Below are 27,648 nucleotides of genomic sequence, written 5' to 3'. Positions count from 1 at the left end.
TCCCGGGCCTCGGGACACTTGCACGATCTACAGAGAGCTCGCTAAGATGGGCACGCTGCTCTGTCGTTGCAGGTGGAGCTCACGGCAGTTGGAAGTGGCAGTAATGCCCGGGGGGCAGACCCAGATGGCAGTGCAACAGAAAAACTTGGGCACCAGTCAGAAGACAGGCCTGACGACACCCAGCCGAAAATGGACTATGCTGGGAATGTGGCAGAGGCAGGGGGCCCCTTGGTGCCACTGAGCAGCCCGGGAGACGGGCTCAAGCTTCCCACTTCTGACGGCCCAGAGGCCAGCAACGGCACGGCAGACTGCTCCTGGACTCCCCTCAGCACCCAAATGAGCAAACAGGTGGACTGCTCGCCAGCTGGGGCGAAGGCTTTGGACTCTCGGCAGGGTGTCGGGGAGAAGAATACTTTCATTTTGGCAACTCTAGGAACTGGCGTCCCCGTGGAGGGCACCCTGCCTCTGGTTACCACTAACTTCAGTCCGCTGCCAGCCCCCATCTGCCCCCCGGCTCCCAGTTCAGCCTCTGTCCCCCCATCTGTTCCAGATCCATTCCAGGTCCCCCTCTCTGTCCCCGCCCCGGTGCCCCATTCTGGGCTCGTTCCCGTCCAGGTTGCCACTTCGGTTCCGGCCCCTTCCCCTCCCTTAGCACCAGTCCCGGCTCTGGCTCCGGCGCCACCGTCAGTGCCCACACTCATCTCCGATTCGAACCCTCTTTCGGTTTCGGCCTCAGTCTTGGTGCCCGTGCCAGCTTCTGCTCCCCCGTCGGGCCCCGTCCCCCTGTCGGCTCCGGCCCCTACCCCCATCTCAGTCCCAGTTTCAGCTCCTCCCTTGGCTCTGATCCAGGCTCCTGTGCCCCCTTCGGCTCCGACCCTGGTCCTCGCACCTGTCCCCACTCCAGTTCTGGCTCCGATGCCGTCGTCCACGCCTCCGGCAGCTCCCGCCCCTCCATCGGTGCCGATGCCCACCCCGACCCCGTCCTCTGGCCCGCCTTCTACCCCCACTCTCATCCCTGCCTTTGCTCCCACGCCGGTGCCTGCACCCACCCCAGCCCCAATCTTCACTCCAGCCCCCACGCCCATGCCGGCTGCCACGCCCACTGCCATTCCCACCTCTGCACCCATCCCGGCGTCCTTTAGTTTGAGTCGAGTGTGTTTTCCTGCAGCTCAGGCACCAGCTATGCAAAAAGTACCCCTGTCCTTTCAGCCAGGGACAGTGCTGACCCCAAGCCAGCCGCTGGTCTATATCCCGCCTCCAAGTTGTGGGCAGCCACTCAGCGTGGCCACACTGCCAACCACCCTGGGAGTCTCCTCCACCCTTACACTCCCTGTCCTGCCATCCTACCTGCAGGACAGGTGTCTCCCTGGGGTGCTGGCCTCCCCAGAGCTGCGGTCTTACCCATATGCATTTTCTGTGGCCCGGCCTCTGACTTCGGAGTCCAAGCTGGTCTCTCTGGAGGTGAACAGGCTCCCCTGCGCTTCCCCATCCAGCAGCACCAGCACCCAGCCTGCACCCGATGGGGTCCCCGGGCCTTTGGCAGATACTTCCCTCTCCACTGCTTCTGCCAAGGTGCTTCCACCACCACAGCCTCTGCTGCCAGCCCCCAGCGTGAGCTCAGCCCCACCGCATCCTGCCAAGATGCCAGGTGGCAACGAGCAACAAACAGAAGGGACTTCTGTCACTTTCTCTCCCCTCAAGTCACCTCCACAGCTGGAGCGAGAGATGGCCTCTCCGCCCGAGTGCAGCGAGATGCCCCTGGACCTCTCCTCCAAGTCCAACCGGCAGAAGCTCCCGTTGCCGAACCAGCGCAAGACGCCTCCCATGCCCGTGTTGACCCCCGTGCACACCAGCAGCAAGGCCCTCCTCTCCACGGTCCTGTCTAGGTCCCAGCGCACGACCCAGGCTGCCGGCAGCAATGTCACCTCATGCCTGGGCTCCACTTCCTCGCCCTTCGTCATCTTTCCTGAGATCGTGAGGAACGGGGACCCAAGCACCTGGGTGAAGAACTCCACTGCGCTGATCAGTACCATTCCCGGCACCTACGTGGGAGTGGCCAACCCAGTGCCTGCATCCCTCCTGCTGAACAAAGACCCCAACCTGGGCCTCAACCGAGACCCCCGTCATCTCCCCAAGCAGGAGCCCATCTCCATCATCGATCAAGGAGAGCCCAAGAGCACTGGTGCCCCCTGTGGCAAGAAGGGCAGCCAGGCTGGGACTGAGGGACAGCCAAGCACAGTGAAGCGTTACACCCCAGCCCGCATCGCCCCTGGGCTGCCGGGCTGCCAAACCAAGGAGCTCTCCCTCTGGAAGCCCACAGGGCCAGCAAATATTTACCCACGGTGTTCAGTCAACGGGAAACCCACCAGCACCCAGGTCCTGCCTGTTGGCTGGTCACCATACCACCAGGCGTCTCTGCTTTCTATCGGCATTTCCAGTGCCGGGCAGCTGACCCCCAGCCAGGGGGTGCCCATCAGGCCCACCAGCGTCGTTTCTGAGTTTTCTGGTGTGCCATCCCTTGGCCCTAGTGAGGCTGTGCATGGACTTCCCGAGGGGCAGCCACGGCCCGGGGGCCCCTTTGCTCCAGAGCAGGACACGGGCACCAAGAACAAAACTTGCCGGATTGCTGCCAAGCCTTACGAGGAACAAGTGAACCCTGTCCTCCTGACGCTCAGCCCTCAGACAGGGACCCTGGCACTGTCTGTGCAGCCTAGCAGTGGGGACCTGAGAGTGAATCAGGGGCCTGAGGAATCAGAGAGCCACCTCTGCCCCGACAGCACTCCTAAGCTGGAAGGCCCCCAGGGGGCTTGCGGCCTGAAGCTGGCAGGAGACACGAAGCCTAAGAACCAAGTGCTGGCCACCTATATGTCCCATGAGCTGGTCCTGGCCACCCCCCAGAACCTGCACAAGATGCCCGAGCTGCCTTTGCTACCTCATGACAGCCGCCCCAAGGAAATCATCTTGGACGTGGTCCCAAGCGGCAAGAGGGCCTCCAGCACAGACCTTGCACAGCTCGGAAGCCAGGTGGACCTGGGGCGGGTGAAAATGGAGAAGGTGGATGGTGATGTGGTCTTCAATTTAGCCACCTGCTTCCGGGCCGATGGCCTCCCAGCAGCTACCCAGAGGGGCCAAGCTGAAGTGCGGAGTAAGGCTGGGCAGGCTCGAGTGAAACAGGAAAGTGTAGGTGTCTTTCCTTGCAAGAACAAGTGGCAGCCAGACTCGGTGGTGACCGATGGGGTGACCGAACCTCTGCCGCCCAAGAAAATGAAGTGCAGCAAAGAGAAGGATGGAGAGGAGCAGCAGCCACAAGCCAAGGTTATGGTCCGCAGTTCCCTTGGACCCAAGGTGAGTGCTGGGCTGAGGTTGAGGGCCGGGCCGAGACCCCAGCTGTCTGCTTTGTCCTGCAGACGTCAACCTCGTGCAGCGTTCTTTAATTTTATCTATCTATCTATCTATCTATCTATCTGTCTATCTATCTATTTATTTATGGCTCCGTTGGGTCTTTGTTGCTGCGCGCGGGCTTTCTCTAGTTGCGGTGAGCGAGGGCTCCTCTTCGTTGCAGTGCGCAGGCTTCTCATTGCGTTGGCTTCTCTTGTTGCGGATCACGGGCTCTAGGTGCGCGGGCTTCAGTAGTTGTGGCACGTGGGCTCAGTAGTTGTGGCTTGCGAGCTCTAGAGCGCATGCTCAGTAGTTGTGGCACACGGGCTTAGTTGCTCCGCGGCATGTGGGATCTTCCCGGACCAGGGATCGAACCCGTTTCCCCTGCACTGGCAGGCGGATTCTTAACCACTGTGCCATCAGGGAAGCCCTCGTGCAGTGTTCTTGAGTAGCTCTGTGAACTGAACTGATTGGAAGGCTTGTGTAAAGTGAATCATGACCCTTACCAAGTAACATTCTCCATATATGGTGTTTTAGCGTGGGGAGGGGTGGGCTTCTATTTTGTAGATGTGGGAAATGATTCGGTCCCTGAGGCTAGGAAAGCCATTGTCCCAGATGAGGTTGGAAAGTGGAAGAATACCATACGATATGGGGAGGGAAATCAATTAATAACAGGCCCTTCCTTGCATGGCCATTCTTCCTTTTCCTCTTCTAAGATGACTGCTGGCCTTGAGAGCTTAGGGTCCAGGGAGGCAAGGGGCCTTTGACAAGGTTGTTCTCTGCACCACCGGGGTAAGCCTGCTTAGGATTTGCTTGGAGTTTTGTGGGGCTCGAGCCAATTCAGCTTCTGGGCTTATCCACCAGTTTCCTTTCCCCCTAATGCTTGGGGTGGCAGCTGTGGGTTTCAGCCCATTGGGAATTTGGTGTCCAAGGCAGATGGGCATCTAGGTCTGGGTTCTTAATAGGCTAAGGATGATGGCAGGGTTCTAGGCAAAAAGGTGGGCTAAGAGGACTTGGCCTGAATCCAGTGTTACTCCAAAGAGGATCTGAAGGACACTAGTGATCAAGGAGATTCTTGAAGCAGTTGAGGATAGACAGGGCTTATTCAAAATATGGAGCAATTTGAGGTTATGTTAACAGCCTTCAGATTGGATGTTGGATAGATTTCTAGCCAGAGCACTATGAGTTTGTTTGTGGCAGAAGCTCTTAGTCTCTTGTGGACCATAGAGCACTTTGGGAAGCTGATGAGAGCTGTGAACCCTGTCCCCTGAAACATGACCTCAGAACTTTGCCCATAATTTCAAGGGGCTCACGGACCCAACCCACTCCCCAAAGCCCACCCATGGACTCCAGGTTAAGAACCCTGGGAGTAGAGTTTGGGTGGGTTTTTCTCAGTGACCCCATGACCACCTCAGTACGGCAGAGACATGCCAAGTAGGAACATAGGTCACTAAACAGTACAGCATACGTCTAGCGTTTGCTCAGGTGACTGCAATCTGCTCTTGGTGGTAATAATAATAGTTCATGTCATTATAGTTGTTACCATTTGTTGAATTCCTACTACATACCAAGTGCTTTCTACGTATGTTATCTAGCTTAATCCTTCAAATAACCCTATGAGGTGAACACTACACCCAATTCACAGATAAGAAAATGAGTAAGTTACCCAAAGTTACACAGCTACTAAATGACAGAAGTGGAACTCAAGCTCCAGTCTTATTGGCTCTGAAGTTCACGTTCTAAAACAACTATACCCCAATTTAAAAAATTAAAAGAAAAAGAGAAAAATAAAGTTCATGTTCATCTTGAGCTATGCCACACTGTCTTCCACTCTGCTTATGTATAGCTGTTTCACTGACCATTTAGCGAGTGTTTGTTGAGCGGCTACTATGTGCCAGTCCTTCCCAGGCAGTGGGAATACATCTTCAGGAGGACAGTACAGCATTTTGGTGAGGAGTATGCTTTCTGGAGCCAGGCACAGTGCCTGAGTTTGAATCTTGGTTCTACTTCTTCCTAGCTATGTGATATCGGTCAAGTTACTTCATCTCTCTTGCCCTCAGTTTCCTCATCTATACAATGAGACAGTGATAGTACCTACTCATAGGGCTGTGTAAAGATTAAATGAAATGATGATGTGAAATGTCCAGAATGGGCAAATTGACAGAGACAGAAAGTAGATTAGTAGTTGCCTAAGGCTGGCGGGGATGAGGAATTGGAGAGTGACGGCTTAATGGGTACAGGGTTTCTATTTGGGGTGATGAAAGAGTTCTAGAACTAGACAGTGATGATCCTTACACATTTCTGTGATTGTATTAAAAACAGTTGAATAATAAACGTAAATAAGTGTATGATATATCTCAGTAAGTTATATGTCAACAAAGCTATTGTTAAAAAAAGATAAAATGAAGTGACATGTGTAAATGCTTAGAACAGTGCCTGGCACATAGTAAGTGCTCAGGAAGTGTTAGTGGCTGCTGTTGATATCATTACTATTACAAATAGGATAGACCCTCATGGAGCTTATGTCTTGCAGGCGACTCGCTGACAGGCAGGCACTGCCCCTTCCTATATTAGATGAACAGTTCACTGGGCCCACTGACAGATGCAGAGGGCAGAGAATAAAGTCACAGCATCAGGAGCCTTGAAGCAGCCCTTGGCAGCTGCCTGTAATGATTTAGTAAATGTCCATTTTTCCGGAAAGCAAATAACTTAGATCTTTCTTTTCTTATGTTCCATTTTCCTGAGAAAGAAACCATTGATAAGCAAAACTAAAATCAGGGGTCACCTCTCCACCTCTCCACAGTGCCGGAAACCCAGTCTCCAGGGTATGGCCCCTTTCAGGGTATGGCCAAGAATCAGAATACTCTCTGTAGTGTATACAGCAGTAGGAGTATAATGTTATGTACATGAAACTTATATAATGTTATAAACCAATGTTACCTCAATAAAAAAATTAAATAAAAAAAATTTAAAAAAAGAATCAGTCTCCTGTCTCCTACACCACCTGCCCCAAGGCCGTGCGGAATCCTGAAGGACCTTCTGAGTCATCAGCAAAGAAAGTTCTGCTTCATCTGGTGCTGGTTGTCTTCTCATCTTTTGGAAAGTTCTTTGGAAAACCCTTCAAAACTCTGTTAACCAGAACATTCATCTTACATGGTCTCTTCATCACCGCAACTTTTTGCCTAAGTTGGAGTGTGCGATATATTTTTACTCTGAGTGTTGCCCTTGCAGAACATACAGACACAGATCCCTTCTAGATGTTCTGTTTTACTTGTTTTTGTCTCTCTTAGGAAGTAAAAGTTAATGGTCTGTACTTGAAAGAGCCAGCTAAAAATGATATTCAGAAATAAATGCGACATGTTCAAATTGACATGCACTGAACTTTATTCCGCCTGACTTGAGGTAGTTGTTCTGTGGCCATACCTGAAGGTCACACTTTAGGCAGCAGTTGCCCATCTTCCTCTTTCCTTCCCATTTCTTTCTTTCTCCTAACACTTTGGTTTATAGGAGCTGGCAGCAACTAAAGGGAGAAACTGAATTTTCAGCTCAGCCCTCTGCTGAAAAAGAAGCAGGAGTTCATGGGATAGCAGGAGTCCCTGGAATTTGATGGGGAATGGTGGCTCTATGGAGACATATTCCCCCCGCCCCCACGCCGGAAAAATGTTGCGTCAGTAAGACATCTGCCATCCCCTTAGCTGGAGCTGGACCGTGATAACCTTTTAGAATGTGGCGTGCGGGTCTGCTTAGGGGGAAAACAACTCTTCCTTTCTTCCTAGGGCCCGCTGTCATTGTTAAAATGTTTTGCTTACTCTGCACTCCTTGGATACTACAATACTAGAAATCCCTACCTTGCCCTATTTCTTGTTGGGTGGCGTGGAGAGATCTCAAAGCTTGTGAGGATGTGTGACTGCTAGGCTCAAGAGTGTCCTTGCAATGTGTAAGCACAACCATTGTGCCTACCGCATGCGCCGGGCAGTAGGTATGAGTGGGGATGACCAAAACCAGTGGAGGACACAAGTGAGGGAGAAGAGGAGTGAGAGCTGAGGTGAAGAGGCCCGGGATGGGCGCCAGGAGCCCTGGGTCTTAGTCCTAGCCCAGCCGTTTTCTCACTGCAGGCACAGAGCAGCTAACTTGCAGGTTTGCCTGGTCCCGGACGGCCCCTGAGCAAGTGGACGCCTTGGGCTGTGTTGCCCTGGACAAATCATTTAACCTCTTATCTTGGAGGCTCAGTTTCCTCGTCTGTTCAAGGGTGTGATATTAGCTTTTCTTCTCTGGGTTGTTGGGAAGAACAAATCGAATATTAGAGAGAGTGTTTGGAAAAGGTGAAAGGGCCTCAGAGTGTAAAGGGTCATTATTGAAAATGCCTGGGCCTTTTCGGTGTCTTTCCTAAGTACGGGAGATTGGAATTGCTGCCGTGGTAGACTCTTCTTCTTGCCTTAGTTGAATCTTTTTTCTGCTATTAATCTACATGTGCAAATAGATAATTTTTCTTGAGTTGGCCCATATGAGAATTAGTTTCAGTTGTTGGTGTCAGTACTATTCACAGTGAAGTTATTTGAACAATGTAGTCATCCAACTTGCAGAAGAGGCATTTTTGTTTTCTGTCCATCTCTCTATTGCTGTTCGGATATAGAGAGTATGGGGCCTGACTTTGCACCTTTTCAGATGACTTTGGGTGTTTATTCGGCTTGTGAATGCAGACTCTGTGGACGTGTTTCAAATGATGGGGTATGGATGTCTGTGGGGATTAGCTAGGGCACTGGATTCAGCCCAGAAAGCCTCTGTAGCCCACTGTGGAAGGCAGCGGGCGGCCCCTTCCCCCAGCCTCCACGTGGGAAGCTCGTGTCCGTGTGTCAGGGCACAGGGCTCAACATTAAGAGAGCTTTCTTAAGAGGTGAAACTGACCTCAGACCTGACTCTCTCCACCTCTCCACAGTCCCGGAAGCCACCTAGTGACCCCCAGGAACCCACCAAGAAAAGCCCCAGGGGGGCTTCAGATTCAGGAAAAGAGCACAATGGAGTCAGGGTAAAGCACAAGCACCGGAAGCCAACAAAGCCGGAGTCCCAGTCTCCAGGAAAACGAGCCGATGGCCACGAGGAAGGTAGGCCCCGCGGGTCCTGGCCCTCTTGATGGGCTGCAGAGGGATCCCTATGGCGGGTGGGGGGGGAGGGGCTCTGAAACTGACCAGGAAAGTGAGACTTCCTCACTGTGGGAGAAAGATATAATTTGAAAAAAATATTTATTTATTTATTTGTTTGGCTGTGCCGGGTCTTAGTTGCGGCACACGGGATCTTCGTGCGGCGTGCGGGATCTAGTTCCCTGACCAGGGATTGAACCCGGGCCCCCTGCATTGGAAGCATGGAGTCTTAGCCACTGCACCAGCAGGGAAGTCCCAGGAGGGAGATATAATTGACACCTCTGAAATCTAAGCGGAGGGAGAAGGGAGACGGGAGTGGGGGCTTAATGCTGCTCACCCTGGTTGCTAGAATAAGGCACACTCTGAAGTGGTGCTTTTCAGACAGACAAGAGTCAGTCCTACAGCAGAGTAGCCAACCTATTACCCTGAAGTGGGTCTAGGCTCAGGGAAGAAATGGGTTTAATGAGGATTAAGACCAAATGGGGGTTATTTACACTGTTTTGTCTACCTTTGGTATATTTGGAAACTCCCATTATAAAAGTTAAAAATTAATAGCTAGCTAGCTAGAAGGGTTGGAGGAGTCCTAAACCCTTATTATTTAGGGACACACAGGATGTTTGGGTTGGGGAGGTGTGTATGTAACCCGTATGCTCTGCCACTAATAGTTCCTTGGCGCCCTCAGCAGAGAGAAGCCCGCGTATTCCTGCCCATAGTAGCTGGTGTTCGTAGCCTTGCCTGTCTGACGTGACCTGCCTCTTTCTAGTCTGTTCCTATATAGCAGTTTTCCGCCGTCCGCCGCTCCCTGCTCCCATCTTCCTGCCTTGCTCAATCCTCTACGATTCATGGAGGTTACCCTTCTCTGGGACCTGCTCCAGCTCAGTTATAACGTTGTGGAGGCGCAGCAGCCTCACAGTCGTCCAGACAACCGGGCCTTCCGCTTTGTGGCGTGCCGGCAAATCGATGCCGTGCACTGCCTTTTTTGGTGTCAGCAAAAATGACCCAACTCCCAGTTTTCAAAAACCACCGGGAAAAGCTCCTTCTCTAAAAGAGATACGTAGGTGATAGCAGCATAAGGGAAATTAATAAATGTAATGCAGGGAGAACACAAACCCTCCCTTGAGTTCTCCATTTGAGCCTCTCGGGTTGGGAGGGTGGGGGAGGCTTTCCTGTCCTGAGACTCTGATTGTGATATCTCTGCCTTCTGCTCTCAAACCACACACCACTCCAGGTTCCTTGGAGAAGAAGGCAAAGAGCAGTTTCCGCGACTTCATCCCCGTGGTCCTGAGCACCCGGACGCGCAGTCAGTCTGGTGAGTGAGTCTGAGGCTGAGGCCCATCTTGGCACTTCTCTGCAGAGAGGTAGAAGTCTGGTCGAGCGACCTTGCCATCGGCCCAGGTGGAGAGTTGGGAATTTGATTCACCGTGCCAAGATGCCCAGCTCCTTGCAGAGACGAGAGAGCCCAGGGTAGGAGCTGGGTCGTTGCCCACGATTTTAGGATGATTTACTTAGCTTTTCGTAACAGGGATTTGACATCTCTTGTTGGCAGCCAGTGGTGGAAAGAGGAAAGGCCTGTGCCACTCAGGAAAACTGGTTCTACTCCAGGCTTTGGCATCTCGTGATTTTGGGGGCCAGTCTCTGGCACAGACATTTAACCTTTGGGCCTCTGTCCTCTTGCCCTGTGTGCCAGGTATCCAAATTGGAAATGGTCACTGAGTCGTCAGGGCCAGCAGAATCACCTCTGGTCCCCTGAACTTGTATTGGTCAACCCCCAGGGTCTAAAAAAGGATAGCCCTTTCTAGCTACTACTGTTGCCTGCTAGCCTCCAAGTTGGTACTTAGTGCTAGAAATGGTTGCCCCGGTTCACCCAGATTTCCATGCAAAGTGGATGGAATGGGGAAGCAGGGCACAGTGTAAACTCAGTTATCTGACATTCTATTAACGGGCACCTCAGCACGTGGAGAGCGCGGTGGTAATTGGGGCTCGTAATGACAGCCTGGAGGCCTCGAAAAATCCTGAAGTGTCCTCTGAATCATCAAAGAGCGATTACATTACAGCCGTTCCCATTTCGGTGTTAAACACATTGTAGTGTATTTGATTCTTTGGAAATCGGTGATCCCTGTGTGATCTCTATGGTGATTCGTGTTAACCAGAATATTAGATTAACTAGAACACTTCGTTCCCTGCCTAGTCTGTATAATGGAAAGTTTCCTGGATATTTGCTGTCTTTAAGCGGTCTGACTGACTGACTTGAAGCTTCGGTCAAGAGCCGCTGCCACCCTGTTAGCCTCGAACCTTTTCTTTGTTTTTTGGCTGCACCGCTCAGCTTGTGGAATCTTAGTTCCCCAGCCAGGGGTGGAACCTGGGCCCTTGGCGGTGAAAGCGCGGAGTCCTAACCACTGGACCACCAGGGAATTCCCTCGAACCATTTCTTTATTCTGCTGACCTCGCTTGGGTTTGGGGATTGTCGAGTTAATAGCCGGGCCTCGGGAGAAAGATGGTGGTATCTCAGAGCCGCTTCTGATAAAGATGTCAGATCTCCTGGATCACTAAACCGGGCCCGTTTAGGACTGTGTTTGTTGTTAGCAGAATTGAAGGCAGGCGTGGGGAGGAAAATGGCCTCTTGGCCGGGTGGCAGAGGAGGGTAGGAAAGGTCCCATCATCCTGGGGTGGTGAGGAGAGGAGGGGGAAGTGCCTGCCCAACGGTGAGGAACAGCTGCAGCGGGGCAGGGGGTGGAGCTGGGGAGAAAGCTCCACCCCTGGACTCTTGGCTGCTCAGTAGGAGGTGGGGTCAATGAAGGGAAGAGGGCCTGGCTGAGGAGCATTTGGGCGGGACTAACGCAGGCTGTGTCACAGGAAAGGGGCTCCTTCTTGCTTCACTCTTCCTGAGACTCTTTGGTGACAACTCTGCTTGCCCAGGGTGGCTCTGTCAGCAAGATTGGGGGGTCACATAGTGAGCATGGGCGGGAGCGCTATGTCAGTCTGCTCTCCCTCACCCTCTACTAAACCCTGTGGCCCTTTCCTGCCCCTCAGACAAGTCTTGGCACCTTATAAGCACTAAGTAAGAGTTTGTGGAATGAATGAAAGTGGCAGGGCAGCGTGGACGAGGAAGGGTGTGTGGTTTGGATACTTGATAGCTGTGTAATATATTGGACTCTGTAAAGCGCTTAAGGGTGAATTATCTCATTTGAGCCTCAGAACAGTCCTGTGAGGTCAGTAAGGCAGAGGACAGTATTCTCATTTTATAGACGAGGAGACAGAAGTGAAGGAACTTTCTGAGAGCATACCGCCAATAACTGGCAGAGCCTGAACTCGAACCCAGACCTTCAAACTCCTAATCCAGGGCACTTGCTTCGACACCGTACTCTTGGTCCTTTGAAGAGGTACCTGACCGTCCTCTGTACATCCCGTCCACAGGAAGCATCTGTAGCTCCTTTGCTGGCATGGCAGACAGTGACATGGGAAGCCAGGAAGTCTTCCCCACCGAGGAGGAAGAGGAGGTGACCCCCACCCCGGCCAAGCGTCGAAAGGTGAGAAAGACCCAACGGGACACCCAGTATCGCAGCCACCATGCCCAGGACAAGACCCTGCTGAGCCAGGGCCGCAGGCACCTGTGGCGAGCCCGAGAGATGCCCTGGAGGACAGAGGCTGCCCGGCAGATGTGGGACACCAACGAGGAGGAGGAGGAAGACGAGGAGGAGGGCCTGGTGAAGAGGAAGAAACGGAGACGGCAGAAGAGCCGAAAATACCAGACTGGGGAGTACCTGACTGAACAAGAAGAAGAGCAGCGGCGGAAAGGGAGAGCAGGTAAGGCCGGCCGGGGGCTGCTGCCCCAGGGAGCTGCTGCCCCCGTCCCCAAACCACAGTGACTCTGGCTTCTGGGGACCCTCGGGCATCTTGGGTGTTCCCACCTCTGCCTCCTCTACGCCAGCCAAAGGCCTCTGCACCCAGAGAGACATGGTGCTATGAGCTCCAGCTGCCAGAGGGGGTCACTCAACTCCAGTCCCGAGGTCTTGGCTTGGGGTTGAGATTGAATGACATTGGACTGACCTACAGGTGAGCTGAGGACATGTAGCCCCGAGCTCTCCAATTTTTTATAAAAGTCTGGACCTGTGGGCAAGGCCACAGTGACGTCCTTGGTGTGGGACAACTCAATACCAGGGAGTTCTCTGGTTGGCTTGAGGGAGTCGGGTCTTTTGGGAGGTTGGGTTTTCTCTCCTAGAATCCTGGCTTCAAGAAGAAAGAGGGTATTGGCTGCCTTTCCTGGGATACCTCCAGCCCCTAAACTAAAAAGAAGCACAATGGTTTCCTCAACCCAACAGAAGAACTTCAAGTAGAAGCGGGCACAACTTGGCTTTCTTGGTTAAAGCCACAAAGGTCATTAAGAGGCAGAGTGAAGCTTTCAGATGACATCATTTTTGTTGGACCTGCAGGCATCATTTTTGTTGGAAAAGCAGGCAGCCCAAGGAGAAAACACCAGGCTTTGTTTGGCCACGTTAGACGCTATAATATGTAATCATGGAGGCACAGACCGTCACCAAGGCTAATATCAGTTTGTTGGGCTAAGCGCTCTTCGGGCCCATTCCTATAGTGGATTTCTAGATGAGCAAAAAGCACATCTCTGGGTTCAATGAGAACACCTCTGTCTCTCGCTCTCTTTCTCTGACCTCTGCCCTTGAAGCAACAATTGATTGGCTCCCATAATGTATTCATCCTGAGCTGCTGGTAAATGTCTGCAGTCTCCATATTAGTGAAAACTGAATGACCACATCTGAGTGGGTAGTAGATTCTGGGTTTGCTATAATGCAAAGAAGGCTAAACCTCATTTCCAGCTCTGTTTAAGTAGAGATATATACAATACCTATTCCTACACTTAAGAGAGTGATCGAGCCAATTTTCATCAACCGTGTGAGAGAGTGGAGATGATTTTCCCAGTTTTCTGCCATAGCCATATGGATTGGTCAGGAATGAGTTGTCAAGCAGTTGGCCTCAGCCACTTGTGTTAGGATGAAGAGGAGCTTTTGTATCACCCAGTCTTCTCTAATGAGATCTGGCTTCCTAGAAGCTTGGAAGCTTCTTATGGAACTTATCGGCTTTTGGAACCAGAAGGACCTTCGAGATTACCTGGCCCAGTTTTCCACTCAATGCGGAGATCTCCACAGCACTCTTGACAGGCAGCCTCAACCACCTCCAGGAGTATGGGAACGCCACTCAGCAAGGCATCCTGCTTGTTGTGGAGGCAGCTCCGGCTGTTGGAAAGTAGATCATTCTCCCTCCATGTGTATGTCTACGGGTTTTGAGTTGAGTTTGTTGGCTTTGGCCTGTGGTCTGGTCACCTTCCTCTAGATCTGATGGTGACTCTTCATGAAGGAATTGCCTGGCAAACATCTCTTTTCTCCGAAAGCTCTGATCCCTCCTATTGCTACCCTCTTTCAGGTTGACACCAGAGAGTCAGGCAGAGACCAAACTAGACAGGTCACTTTACTCCTGTCTGGGCCTCATGATCTTTCCTTTCGTCCTTGGCTTGGGTCTCTCTCTTCTTGATTTGCGGAGGGGATAGGAAGAGCAATACACCTGCTGCCTTCACCCTCTGTTCCTTTCTGTGCTACTGTGAGGCTGCTCCACCACAGTTGAGTAAACTCCACAGCCTGCCCTGCCCTGAATACACAGGGAAGGGGCTGCTGCTTTTCCTGTGGCATTGAATGCTGTAATATGGCTTCCCTGTGTTTCCTGAGGTCCTCACAAGGCACAGTTCTGTTCCTTCCTCTTTTGCCTCAGCCCAAACTTGTTGCGTCAAAAGGCCTGGTTGAGAACGTGCTGGCTGGAAGTGCCATTAGAAGCCATCCAGCACAGCAGTTCTAAGACAGATGTGGGGACCCACTAGTGGGTTGGAGCTAGTTGGGAGGAAGGGGTGGTATGGCAGCTGGCCTTCTAAGAGCTGTGCATAACCTGCAGACAATTCCTCATGCTGTAATGATGGTTCCTACATCCGGATCTGCCCTCGGCGATTTCACACGTAAGAGCGCGTGCAAAGGTCAGGGGAGGCGAGTTGAGAACGCTTGGATCTTGCTCAACCCCTTCGTTTCACAACCTGGAGAAACTGAGGCTGAAGTCACTCACTTCACAGACATACTGATCTTTTGCCGTGTACTAGGCATGGTGGCCAGTCCTGTGGGGGAGATAAAGAACACATGGGCATGGCCCTACCTAAAGAGCTTACACTTAAATAATACAATAATGATACCTTACTCTTTATAACACTTTATAAGGAGTTATGTGGGTTTTATGCTCCCCATTTTACAGACATGGAAACCGAGGCTCAGGGAGATTATGACCTGCCCTCAGCAGTCACACAGCTAGTGGCCAAGTCATGTAACGGTAATGCTAAGAGATAAGGATAAACTCAATCTGTCCCCCTACCTCTGGAGTTCAGGACTGACCCTGTGGGATGAGGCTCTTGGTCATGGAGTTCCCAGCAGGCCTTTTTGAAGCTGGAATGCGCTCTGTTCAGTGAGCTACGGCTAGAATTAGAGATGTTGCCCAGTGTGTCCCAGTGACTTGATTTCCAGCCACGGAGGGCAGCAGGTTTCTGTGATTGCCCACCAGTTAAGTCGGCCCATGGCAGCTTCTGGTTTCAGGGAGTTTCTGTGGCTTTGATCTTTGTGTGCTTGGACAGAGACCAACAGGGCAGTCAGGCGGCGGGTAGAGCTGAGGCTACGAAGGAAGCCTTCTACCATTTACTCCCCACCCCAGTATACTTCACATTTCACTTCAGCAGAGCTGCTAAATTTGTTTTCGTATTAGAGTGGAAAAAAAGACAAAGTGGGGAAAAGCTGAAAAGAAAGTTCTGATTTGCTCTGGGCTATGGGGAAATCCTTTTAAAAGTACCCTCATCTTAGGGACAGCCAGATGGGCCACCCGCTGCTAGCAGGGCTGGGAGTTGTCTCCTGCGTGTAGAAGAGGGACTTTGATGCGGAAGCACAGTGTCCATTCGAGAAGCATTTAGTGGAATAGTCAGCACCGTGCCAGATATGGGTAGCGAACAGTTACACAACTTTGTACTGAGGTTCTAATCCCCAAAGTCCTCTGATCCAGCTTAGAGGAAGGCGTTGCTTTTCTGTGTTCCATTTCCCTGACATCCATTCTTTCCTGTTTCTTGCCTTTAGATTTAAAGGCCCGTAAGCAGAAGACTTCCTCCCAAAGTTCGGAGCACCGCCTCAGGAACAGGAACCTTCTCTTGCCCAACAAAGCCCAGGGGATTTCGGATTCACCAAATGGTTTCCTCCCAAATAACCTAGAGGAGCCAGCCTGCCTTGAAAATTCAGAAAAGCCATCAGGAAAACGAAAGTGCAAGACCAAGCATATGACGACGGTCTCAGAAGAGGCAAAGGTACATTACCAGCCAGGGGAGCTGTAGAGGAGGGGCATTGTGGCGGTCGGGGCCGGGCTAGGGTGGCACAGTTTCCAGGCGGGCTCCTCAGTCAACAGTCTTCCGAGTGAGTGAGTACGCCATGGGGGGGGGGAATCAAATTAACCCATATTTATTAAAATATTTTAAACTAGTTCTAGAAGGGTTGGGGTATGGATTTGAAGAATGGGCTAAAGCTAGAGCTGACAAGAAGCATCTGCAAACTATGGGTTTGGCCCGTGATGGCTTTTCCTTGACAATCCTTGAATCTCCTTTGAGTTAGGGAAGAGCTAAAGAATATGGCAGGATGTTACCCTGAATAGCTTGTTAACATCCAATCAAGAAGCTTTTGTATGGGCTTAACTCACTGGAAACCAATCAGGGAGCTTTCTGAGTCAATCAAGGTAGAAAACAACTTACAGAAGCAAGGATGTTGATGTCCAGACAAAGGTTGCCTAAGGGTGGGGCTGAAGGAATTCTTCCCCTTGGGCCGGTCATAGCTGTACTTCCCCAACCCCACTCCTCAGTTCCTTTGCTTCTCATGGAAGCAGAGGAGCAGGTGAGTGGGCGCTCACCGATCAATAGCTAGGCAAGCGTTCTAGAACCCCTGTGCAAAATTGACGTCTCTTTTGGGTCTGATGTTCATGGCACTGGTGTTGAGTTCCGCATTGCACAATTCAAAAAAAAAATTACACCGTCCTTATCCTCGGTGAGCTGTACATTTGAGAGGAGTGAGGTTCAGGTTCAAATGTTTACCTGTAATATGTGTTTGTCTTGACAACTAAAAAAAAGGTCATATTGGGCTTGTTTTGGTGGTTGTGATCCTTACGGTTCTCTCCAGCTCCAGAGCAGGGATCCCTGTGTGGCACTGGCAAAAGGTAGGAGACCCAAGTGCTTGAGTCTCCCCTCCTTTCCCCTTCCTTCTTCTGGAATCTGGTTCCAGCTCAAACAAAGTACTCAAGCCTATTTCTTCATCTTTAAAAATGGAGATGATACTTCATGTCCTTTCCATCTCAAGAGGGTGCTTGGGGGAAGAAAGGAGGCAACGGATGTGAAGGGCTTTGAGAACAGTAAAGTGCTCTCTCTGAGGCTGGTGTACATCCTTGAGCTTCAGGCCGAGGTAAGAATGAGGGGACAGAGGCTCGGAGAGGCAAGGTAGCAGTGCCAGTTCCCTGGGACCCCCAGAGGGGGCCTAGGAAGGAGAGGGGAAGTCTGGTCTGTGCCGGGTGCTCTGCTTGCATGATCGCTCTTAATTCCTACAGTAGCTGTCCTCATTCTATGGTGAGGAAACTGAGGCTTGGGGAGGTTAGGGGACTTGTTCGAGGTTACTTGGTGACCCGAGTGAGAGACTTGGGGTGTGAGGCCGGCCTGGCTGCCCCTGGCGCACGCCCCCCACTCTTTGCCTATGTCTCCACCCTGTGGATGGGTGGCTTCTGTCTATCCAGGAGACACTGGGGGAGGGGGCAGCTGGGCAGGGAGACACTGCAACCCTGAGCAGCTCTGGCGAAAGCTGGGCGTCCTCCTCCCCTGCTCTTCCCCACACGCTCAGATGGCCCCGTCCCACGCAAAGGTGACCAGCCGCCTCACGTCCAGCAGCACGCGCTGATGCTTCTGTCTGGTTATTCTGCCTGGCGGTGTGCCCACTGAAGTGTTCTCCCAGAGAGGTTTTCTCCCTTCACAGGGCCTCCCTTTCTCCCTCCCACCTTTCTTTCTCTCCTAGTCACCACCACCTGCTCCAGTTGCCCCCATGGCACAGTGCTTTGTAGTGGGAAGCAAGGTGGTGGGAGTGCGGGGGACGCACCTGCAACACTAAAGCTGGGGCATCGGCCAAAGGCTTCTTCCCGCAGGGGCTCCGAGCCAGGGAGGAAGGGGGGAGGGGGAGGTGGTCCCCATTTGCTGTTGCTCCTCCCTCAGGCAGCCTCCCTTGTCTCTGGCAGCTCTGGCCCCTAGAAGGAGAGTCACCCTTTGGCTCCTGTCTTGGCTTAGCAAAAACCTGGGTACTTTACCCAGCATCCTCCAGTATCACCATAATGCACCTCTATCCTCCCGGCAATAAAGCAGCATTCTACACTCATAGCCGGTGCCTTCCTGCCAGCTGTCGTACCTCTCTGCCCTTCTGGGATGTGGACGTATAGCAGCTCTTGTCTTGGGATTTACCAGAGGAAACAAATGCCCTGGGACCTTGTCTTTTCCCTGCTGCCATTCCTTTCCTGGCTTCGTGTCTTTCTAGGCAACTCTTCTGGCTGCCCAGGGCTCTATATATAGCTGCCTTGGATCAAGTCAACAAATGCTTGTTGCAGTGATGTGCCCAACCCCGAGTTAAGTGCTGTAAGGAACAAAAGAGAAGATGAAAATGTGAACCCTGACCCCGGGGAGCTTCAAACGTAGCAGGGGAGGCCAGACTTGTCCGTGAAACAACCAGAGGAAATTGACAGTCAGACATAAGGCATTGGGTTATGTGATTCGGACTAGGTGTTCTGGGTGTTGCAGAGAAAGAGGGCAGTGGGGACCAGAGTGCTGTAGAATGTTGTGGAAGACACAGGATTTAAGTGAGACTTTGATGCTCTGAGGGACTTGAGGAAGTGTGATGTATTAGTTATCTGCTGCAGTGCAACAAACTACCCTAAGATTTAGCAGCTTAACCCAACAATAAACATGTATTATCTCGTACACTTTCTGGGGGTCAGGAATTCAGGAGCAGCTTCGCTGTGTCTGGTTTGGGGTCTCCCACGCCTGAAGTTGCCATCATGGTGTCAGCCAGGGCTCCATTCATCTGAAGGCTTGACTGGGGCTGGACGATCTGCTTCTAGAGTGGCTCCCTCACATGGTGGCAAGTTGATGCTTGTTGTTGGCAGGAGGCCTCCTTTGCTTGCCCCGTGGGCCTCTCTAAAGGGATGCTTGAGTGTCCTCATGACTTGGCAGCTGACTTCCTCCAGAACGAGTGATCCAAAAGAGAGCAAAGCAGAAGCAACATTGTCTTTTAGGACCTAGCCTTGGAAGCCACACACCGTCCTCTCTGCCTTCTCCTGTTGGCTACACAGATCAGTCCTCTCCAGTGCAGAAGGGGGCTACACAAGAGCATGAATTTCAGGAGGTGGGGATCATCAGGGACCATCTTAAAGTCTGATGAGGGCACATTCTTGTCCTCGGGCTCCCCAATGATTCATACCCTTCCACATGCGAGTCATACCCTCCTCTCCCAAGGCCCCCCCAAAGTCTTGTCCACTTATGGTATCAACTCCAGGTTTCGAATCTCATCATCTGACTTAGGTCCAGGTGCAGATGAGGCGCCTTGGGTCTGGTTCCTCTAGCACAGCTCCTCGAACACAGTCCCTCCCCATCTGAAGTCCCCTCCCTTCATCTGAAAGAGACAAGTTACCTGCCCCTACAGACTCACTAAACAGTGCTGGGCCAGGCATGGGAACTTTCTCTAGACATTCCAGTTCAAGATGGGAGGATAAAGGAGACATGCAGGGGTCATTCATGAGGAAAGGACACTAAGGTTTTGTGAGCACCCACCTTGTGCATTGTTCTGGAGCTGCTCTAGTTCATTATCTCAAAGACCCCGCAAGGGAAAAAGTGAGGCTCCGAGAGGTTGGGTCTTGCCCCAGGTCTTGTATCTAGTGGCTGGCAGAGGCAGGATTCAAAATCCGGTCTGTCTGCTTCGTGGGCTTGATCGCTTTCCACCAGCCCAGGGGGGCATGAGTGTGATCGGGGACACGGTGTGATGAGAGGTGGGAAAAGCCTGGTGAGGGCTGGATGTGGGGGAAAGGTTTTTGCAACAAGAGTGAAGGCTTCCACAGCCGTGCCTCTTTAGTCAAAGCTAGCTGTCTCCACTTCTCTTTACTCTGAGAGTTTGCTCCCGCTTATTTATCGAGATGACTTGTAAAAACCGCAATAAACGGGGACCGAGGCAGGTAAAGAAGGCATGCAGAGTGCTTGAGAGAGGCTGGGATGTCTCCTCAACCTGTGCTTTCCAATCCCATCATTATTCCTTGGTTTCTGGGGTTGAGGACTTGAGCCCCTTAGCATCTGCTCACCAGGTAGAAATGAGTGGGGACCTGTGCTGATCTAGGACTGCGCCTCTGCTTTCCAGGGTAAAGGGCGTTGGAGCCAGCAGAAGACACGATCTCCCAAATCTCCCACCCTAGCGAAACCCACAGAGCCATGCACGCCCTCTAAGTCCCGAAGTGCTGGTCCAGAGGAGGCCTCCGAGTCACCCACAGCCCGGCAGATCCCCCCAGAGGCTCGTCGGCTCATAGTGAACAAAAATGCTGGCGAGACCCTCCTGCAGCGGGCGGCCCGTCTTGGCTATAAGGTAAGGAGCACCCCCCAGCCACAGGATGCCATTGCCCGAGCATCTGTGGAGAAGCTTCTCCCCATTGGCTCTTCTGTGGCCCGGGCAAGGCTTGGTTTGGGGCTTGAGCCCAGGCTGGCCTCCTCCTACTGCGCAGACGGCCTCTGGGGCCGCCTTGACCCTGGCGTGGTGTGCGGGAATGCAAACCCTTTTGAAAGGCAACTTAGGCTGAACAGAATTGAAATGGTGACACAGTATCATCCAGTACATTCCTAGGCCAGAAATGGGATTTGGGGGTTTTTATGTCGTCTTGAATTTCCCTGTGCCGTGGCTCCCCCACTCAGAGAGGGACGGGGGTGATCATCGCTCACTCTTTACATCCCTCTCCAGCTTCCCCTCGTTTTGGCTTCTGGTAGTGGGGGAGTCAGGAGTACATTGGAGGGGCAGAGATGAGCTCACCCCGCCTCATGCTACTTCCCTATGGATCGAAAAGAAATTAGGAAAGGAAGCTGGTGTTTATTTTGTCGTGTTGAGTTCTCATTACGTCGTGTCCTTTCATCTTCACCGTAAGCCTATGGCAGTAGGTTTTATTAACCCCATTTTATAGGTGAGAAAATCAGGGCTTAGCATTGTTAAGTGACACATCCAGAATCACTCAGCTACTACGTACATGTGAGTCTGAATTCACACCAAAGTCTTTTTGATTCCCAAATGCCAGGGTAGGGGTAGAAGCCTGACTCATTTGCCATCATGCAGTTACCTTGTTGGACATTTTTGTTGATATGAGCTCCTCGACCATGTGCCTTTGCCCGCCACACCAATTATTTCCCCAGGATTTGCTCTGAAGGGTGGAGCTGCTGGGCTTTAGAGTAGGCCCTCTTTTTTTTTTTTAAGGCTTCCGACACCCATAACTGACTCATTTAAAGACAGCTGCACGCCCAGCCAGCCTGGTTGGCATGGGAGAGCCGCTTTGACAGTGTCTTACTGGCAAACCACGTATCTGTCTCGCGCACCTCGTGTGGGGGCCTGGGTAGCTGCCAAGGGAGATCGAAAGAAAAAATGATGACCAACGCTTGCCCTTTAAGTGAACTTCTTTTACCTGGGGCCAAGCCAGCCAACAGGAAACCACAGGCCAACCAATCAGGATGGGGCAAGAGCAAGTTGGACAGCCTGTCATGGGAGGGAGGGAGGGAGGAGTAGTCTGAGGCCTGGAGGAAGAGGCAACACCTGCACTGATGAGGAGGGTAGGGGGCCTTGCGGTCCCCTGGGTAGAGGCAGCGGGCACACACAGGCTCGCGCGCTCGCTAGCTCTAGCCAGCCAGCCAGTGAGCTAGCTGTCAGTCAGGACGGCTGAGTCCCATCTCACCAGGGCCTGGGGGAGCTGATGAGAGGCCCCTGGTAGCTGCTGTCAGCCTCTTTCCCTCAGAAGAGGGGCTGCCTCTCCCCTGCCCGTCAGCGTATTCACCAGCTTCATCCTAGACTAGCTAGGCAGCTTCTAGGCCTGGAGTCCCGCTTCTGGTCCTGTCGTCTCAGCCCAGGGAAGCTAATCACTACTATGGATGAGTGACCGTACTGGCTTATCCTTGGAACAGTCTTGATTTGAGGGGAGGCCTGGAATTGACTGCCCAGGGATAAACATCCAGCGATAGTACTTAAAACAATTAAAACCAGCATCCAGGGATAGTACTTAAACCAATTCTTTCTTCCTTGTTCTCGAATTACTGCCAGGGGCTGTGCTTGCCAGCACATGTCTCATTTCTTTGGTCTGGGGCTGTCTCGAAAAGCCCCAGACTACAGAAAGAGTGCTCAGACACTTGAGGCCTGAGGGTTTAAGCTCTGGGTGGGCAGGTGAGCCTCTCTGAGGGCCTCACGCCAGCAAACCACACCCAGATGAGTATTCTCGGTCATTAGAATTGTCTCCCCATGGCTGAGGACACGGCCCGAAGTTGAGCCACTGGCGATGGCACCTCAGGACTGATTTTGTTGGCAAAAGATTTTGAGATTTGCCTGTCAGTCTCTGGACTAAAGAGCAGGTTCTGAGACTCTTTGGACAGTTGGAGAGCTGCAGACCTAACTAGGGTGATTTCCAGAGTTTGGCCTCTGTTTGCTCACGGCGCTCTCCCCGTTCCCACAGGACGTTGTTCTCTACTGCCTCCAGAAAGACAGTGAAGATGTGAATCACCGTGACAACGCTGGCTACACGGCCCTGCACGAGGCCTGCTCCCGGGGCTGGACTGACATCCTGAACATCCTGCTGGAGCACGGTGCCAACGTAAACTGCAGCGCGCAGGACGGCACGAGGCAAGAAGGCTGCTCCCCTTACCCCCCGCCGCCCCCCCCACTCCCCGCTCAGCCCCTCCCTCAAGAGAACCTGCCCCAGTTCGGACCGGTTCAGGGCAAGGCTGGATGAGTTCCTGCTGGCCAGTCTACGTTGGTCACTGAGGGGAGGCTGGTGTTGTCTAGGGATCATCCTGTGCACCTGTCTCAGGCAGAACCTCGGGCTTTAGGAATTGGGAGGTTGACCTTAGGGTAACATCCCAGATTTGATTCTTGAATTGATCTCTGTATACTTAAAAAAAAAAGAGAGAGAGACACCTGCCATTGTCTTAAAGAAATTGCACCCATTCTCCTGTGCTCTATTCGAGGGCCTACTTCCTGAGTGAAACTGACACAAGTTGCATACCGAGTGGGGGGACTTGGGTCAGAGGATGTAGGCTCCGCTTGGCCACCGGCCTGGTGTGTGGAGCAGCTCTGCTCATCCCTGCTCTGGGGCAATCATCTGGGTTTTTCCATTCATATCCCCCAGCATCTGCTCTAAGTTTATCCTCAGTCAGGGACCTGTTCTGTCCTGAGCTCCAGAGCTAACAGCGGAGCTCCGTTGTGCCACAGGGACTGTCCCGTCATGGTGGGGGAAAGATAAGAGAGAGAAATGGGAGGGAGGAGAAAGGTAGGGATAGAGGACAGTGCAGGCCAGCAAGTGGTTCCCCTGCCCTAAGTCTCACCCACGTTACACTGGGGTCAGCTCAGTTTGCTTTCCCTGATGAGGTGGCCTGAGGCCTAGACACCCAGGTTCCCACTTGGGCCCTGCTGTTCTCACCCTGTATCACCTCGCAGGCCAGTTCATGATGCGGTGGTCAACGACAACCTGGAAACCATCTGGCTCTTGCTGTCCTACGGGGCTGACCCCACGCTGGCCACCTACTCGGGACAGACGGCCATGAAGCTGGCCAGTAGCGACACCATGAAGCGCTTTCTGAGCGGTGAGTACGGCCCAGACTCAAAACCTCGTTCCTGGGGCTGGCCTCTGATCCCTGAGCTCCCGAGATGCCCTTCATCTTCCTCCATCTCAAGCACCTCCTGTGAGGGGTGTCAGCCCTCTTCACGGGCTTTCCTTCTGGTGGCTCAGAAATCTCTGTGAACTTTAAAAAGTCAGAAGGTCGCTTCCTCTTGTCCCTGTGCTTTGAGCGTCCGCGTCACACGCATCCTCTTCAGGGCCCTGGTAGCCCGCGGGGACCCATTTCCCCGTTCGGTATGTGGGGAGGCCTCCCTGTGGGACAGCAGCCCCACTAGTAGACTTAGTTGGGGGCAAAATGTGTGGACTTGTGCTTTGAATGGTATGTCGGTTGCAAAGAAGTGACACTTAACATTTTGCTTTTGTTTTTGCACTTTGTATTTTCTCCCTGTTGGTGGTCAAAGTCCGACCCTTGGGACCCCTCCGATACTTTATTCCTGACACTCTGTGGTAACTGTGATGTCCCCTCTGCATCCTCCTGTTCCTTTCTCTTTCTCCCTCACCTGCCCCCTCTGGAAAAGTAGTGTTAAGGCCCATGGCAAGGGCCACAAGCCAACTTGCCTTTATTTTCTTATTAGCGGATGACAGCTGTTTGTCTGCAGTTAGATAGCTCTGCCGAGTTGGACAGCAGGGAGGAGGGAAGGAGGGAAGTCTAGCTTGGGCATGCTCAGTGGGAATCTCCTCAGACTTGACCTCCGAATGAAGGAACCCCGCCTCCTTCGTGACATCACAGCTTGGCCCTTGCGCTAGCAGTGACTTCTTCAGGCTGCCTGAGCGGCACTCGGTCGGATGGAGCAGCTGGGAGTTGTGTCGCTGATCCTCCTCGGAGGCTTCAGTGTTTGTGGTTCAGCCCCTCTCGCCTGGAAGCCCACAGGGTCAAGGATTTGCCCGAGGCTGCTCCCCCTCTCCTGGGCTGTGGCCTCAGCCCCGAACTCTCCCCCCATGCCCCCATGCCCCCCCACGCCTCCCCCAGTACAGTCCTGGGCTCCCAACCAGGGGCTCATTTGTTTATTGAACAAAGGTTAGCTAGGAACCTGAGCTAAAGGCCCCCACGGAAGGAGGACTAGGTGGGAATTGCCTTCTAGGTACTAATGAAAGCTGGAGGGGGAGCGATAGGAGGCCGCTGAGGGAGCCCTTGACTCCTGCTCGGCCAGCCCCCAGCCAGTCCGCAGCCAGACCAACTCATCCCTGCGGGCCCCCCGCCGTGTGCAGGCCTCCCGCCCCCAGCAGGACCCAGCCTCTCTGGCTGGAGCAGGACTGCCTCTTCCCTCTGCCGGCTCTGGGGTCCCAGGCCCCTGTCTGTGAGGGGTGGAGCCCCTTGGGGATGCTCCTTCAGGCATTTGTTCTGGGCCAGTGAGGACTCTTGTTCACTTTAGCTGGACCATCACCGGGGCTCGGGGCAAGCCACCCTCTGTGGCCTCTTCCTGCATCCCACGCACCGCACGCACTCTCCTCCACGCGCACGCGTGTTGTCTGCACTCCACACAATTCCCAGGAAAAGCTGCCACACGGGACCGTCCAGAGCATCTCAACATGATAAAAGCACTGCACGAAGCTCTCCTTTGATCAGCAGGTCTCATCTAGGGGTGTCTTTGGGCTAGAGACTGCCCTCCTGAGGGCTTGGGGCCCTCTGGGTCCAAATAAAGCTGTCTCTGACCACAGTCGGAAGCAAAGTCTTTTCTTCTCGGACCCCTTCTCCAAAATCCCCAAGGAGTTTGAATGTTGAAACCATTTTAAGTAGTTACAAAATTAGAAATAAACACGTTTTTCTCTCTTCTTCTCATGTCTGTTAACTAATCCCAACTACTAGAAAGCCTTTTGATGCCTCCTTAAGCTAACTTGAATGCTAGTCTGTGTTGCAGACGCAAGAAAAGACTTTTCTTAATTCTGGCACTTCCTAGCCTGTCCAGGCTGAGCACCTTCATTCAAATCTTGACATTGTTTCTCAACTTTATGGGCATGGAGCTATAACTTCATAGTGGGAGCCAGGAGCTGAAAGGAGTGTTAAAACTGGGCCACCTCTTTTCCATGCAAATACTGAGTGCCTATTGAAGACAGAGCTCTGATTGGCTGTTAGGGAAAGTGCTCAATCTGGCTAGGACCTTGGCAGCCGGGGGAGGCAGGCACCGGGAGGAGGGACTTGAGGCCAAAGGCTGTTTTGGGGGGGATGAGAAGTATTACTCAGGGCCTTTTTTTAAAAAAAATTAATTAATTAATTTATTTCTGGCTGCGTTGGGTCTTCGTTGCTGCGCGCGGGCTTTCTCTAGTTGCGGTGAGCGGGGGCTACTCTTCACTGCGGTGCGCGGGCTTCTCATTGCGGTGGCTTCTCTTGTTGCAGAGCACGGGCTCTAGGCGCACAGGCTTAGCTGCTCCGCGGCATGTGGGATCTTCCAGGACCAGGGCTCGAACTCGTGTCCCCTGCATTGGCAGGTGGATTCTTAACCAGTGCGCAACCAGGGAAGTCCCCCCTCACCGCCTTTTTTTTTTTTTTTAATTGAGAAACTCACCTAACAGGACCATTTTGAAGTGAACAATTCAGTGGCATTTTGTACATTCACGATGTTGTGCAACCATCACCAGGAGCTTTTTGATTCCTTGAACCGGGTATTTCTCTTTTTTCATCTCCATAGCTCTCCCCTGCCCCAAATCTCAAGGAACCACTGGGTAGAGTGGCTGCAGGAAGCACCACGAGGTTGAGGGTTAGGGAGGCCCCTACACCTAGATGCCTCCGTGTGGACTTCCGGATTTCTTTTTACCTTGCCTGTCTGGCCGACGTAGTTAAGAAGCTTTTTGCTTTTCATCCCCAAGCATTTGCCTGACCAAATTCTCCATAGATTAATTGTCTTCTTCCTCCCCTAGTGGAGATCCCAGTGGGCAGCAAATGAAGGCGAGTCCCTGTAGGGTGTAAAGGGCGGAAACGGCAAGCCAGAGAGATTATCAGGGTTGTGCCTCATGTAGAGCATCCTCATTTTGTACAAGTCCCCTGTTCTGGAAAAGTCTGGGAATCAAATCCTCTTTTAAATGTAAATGGATGGTGTCCTGTAGTGAATTCTTCTGTAAAGCAGAAGATGCTGGTAAATCGTGTGGGTTGAAAATGTGGACTTTCCTACATTGGCTTGGCTTAACACTGTCTGGAGGTCAGACAGTGAACCTTTTCTCTCTCGTCCTTGGGCTCGGAACACCAAGCCATCCAAACCTTCTGAGAGGCCTTTGGAAGACCTCCTCCTTGGGCCAGATTACAGGCAGGCATGTGACTGATTTCCCTTTGACCCTTTGAAGAAAAGAATAATATCCAACCTACCCAAGGGAAAACAGACTCGTTTTTCGTCCTCTGTCAGAAAGAATGTGGGAGCTGGGGGGAATTGTTGCAGTTTGGGTTGGGGCATTGGAGGAAGTATCAGGACTGCTTTTCCTTCCACTGATGAAAGGGTTAGCAATTTACCACTTGAGGTCACTGAATCACAGGTTTTTGTTTTTCCTGCCAGAGACCTCAGCCATATGACCCCATGTCGAAGACTGCTTGTTTTTTGTTTTTCTCTCCTTTCATGTCCCTCAGCTGGTGACTTGGTTGGAGGAGATGGGGAGGGGTACGATGGGACCCTGGGACATAGAGAAACTCTGATTGCCAGGGTCACGGCTCACACTGAGTAATTAAAAAAAATTTTTTTTATCAAGGCAAAATTCACATAACACAAAAATAACCATTTAAAAGTGAACAATTCAGTGGCGTTTAGTGTGTTCACAGTGTTGTACAACCACTACCTCTATCGAGCTCCAAAACATTTTCTTCCCCCGAAAATGAAGCCCCATACCCATATGCAGTTGCTCTCTACTACCACGCCCCCCCCCCAGCCCCCTGGCAACCACCTGTCTACTTTGTCTCTATGGATTTGCCCATTCTGGACATTTCATGTAAATGGGATCATACGGTATGGGGCCTTTTGAGTCTTACTTCTTTCACGTAGCGTCATGTTTTCAAGGTCTGTCCACGTAGTGGCATGTTTTTAAGGCTGAATGATATCCACTCGTATGGATAGATCACATTTTCTCTTATCCATTCATCAGCTAACGGGCATTTGGGTTGTGGCCACCTTTGGGCAATTGTGCCTAGTGCTGCTGTGAACACGCGTGAACAAGT

At 52.3% G+C, this 27,648-nt stretch overlaps 1 protein-coding gene across 4 annotated transcripts in view; it reads left to right on the top strand.

The window, feature by feature from the left end:
- The window catches only part of BCORL1 (BCL6 corepressor like 1), a 59,590-nt gene that overhangs the window by 23,924 nt on the left and 8,018 nt on the right, over positions 1 to 27,648 (top strand). For 3 of the 4 annotated variants that reach the window (XM_022561502.3, XM_022561504.3, XM_022561505.2), the window contains 8 exons: positions 73 to 3,345; positions 8,315 to 8,480; positions 9,745 to 9,825; positions 11,931 to 12,320; positions 15,680 to 15,903; positions 20,018 to 20,239; positions 22,353 to 22,519; positions 23,333 to 23,478. In XM_022561502.3, the coding sequence (XP_022417210.1) occupies positions 73 to 3,345; positions 8,315 to 8,480; positions 9,745 to 9,825; positions 11,931 to 12,320; positions 15,680 to 15,903; positions 20,018 to 20,239; positions 22,353 to 22,519; positions 23,333 to 23,478 (4,669 nt within the window). The remainder of the gene's footprint in view (positions 1 to 72; positions 3,346 to 8,314; positions 8,481 to 9,744; positions 9,826 to 11,930; positions 12,321 to 15,679; positions 15,904 to 20,017; positions 20,240 to 22,352; positions 22,520 to 23,332; positions 23,479 to 27,648) is intronic. The other variant, XM_022561506.3, reaches the window with a different exon arrangement.

The sequence above is a fragment of the Delphinapterus leucas genome, chromosome X (assembly GCF_059928025.1).
Source record: "Delphinapterus leucas isolate spDelLeu-1000000601 "Yukka" chromosome X, BTC_Dleu_Yukka2, whole genome shotgun sequence".
In the NCBI taxonomy this organism is placed as follows: Eukaryota; Metazoa; Chordata; class Mammalia; order Artiodactyla; family Monodontidae; genus Delphinapterus; species Delphinapterus leucas.
The sequence above is the reverse complement of the archived record's forward strand: the minus strand, read 5'-3'. Positions and strand labels throughout refer to the sequence as shown.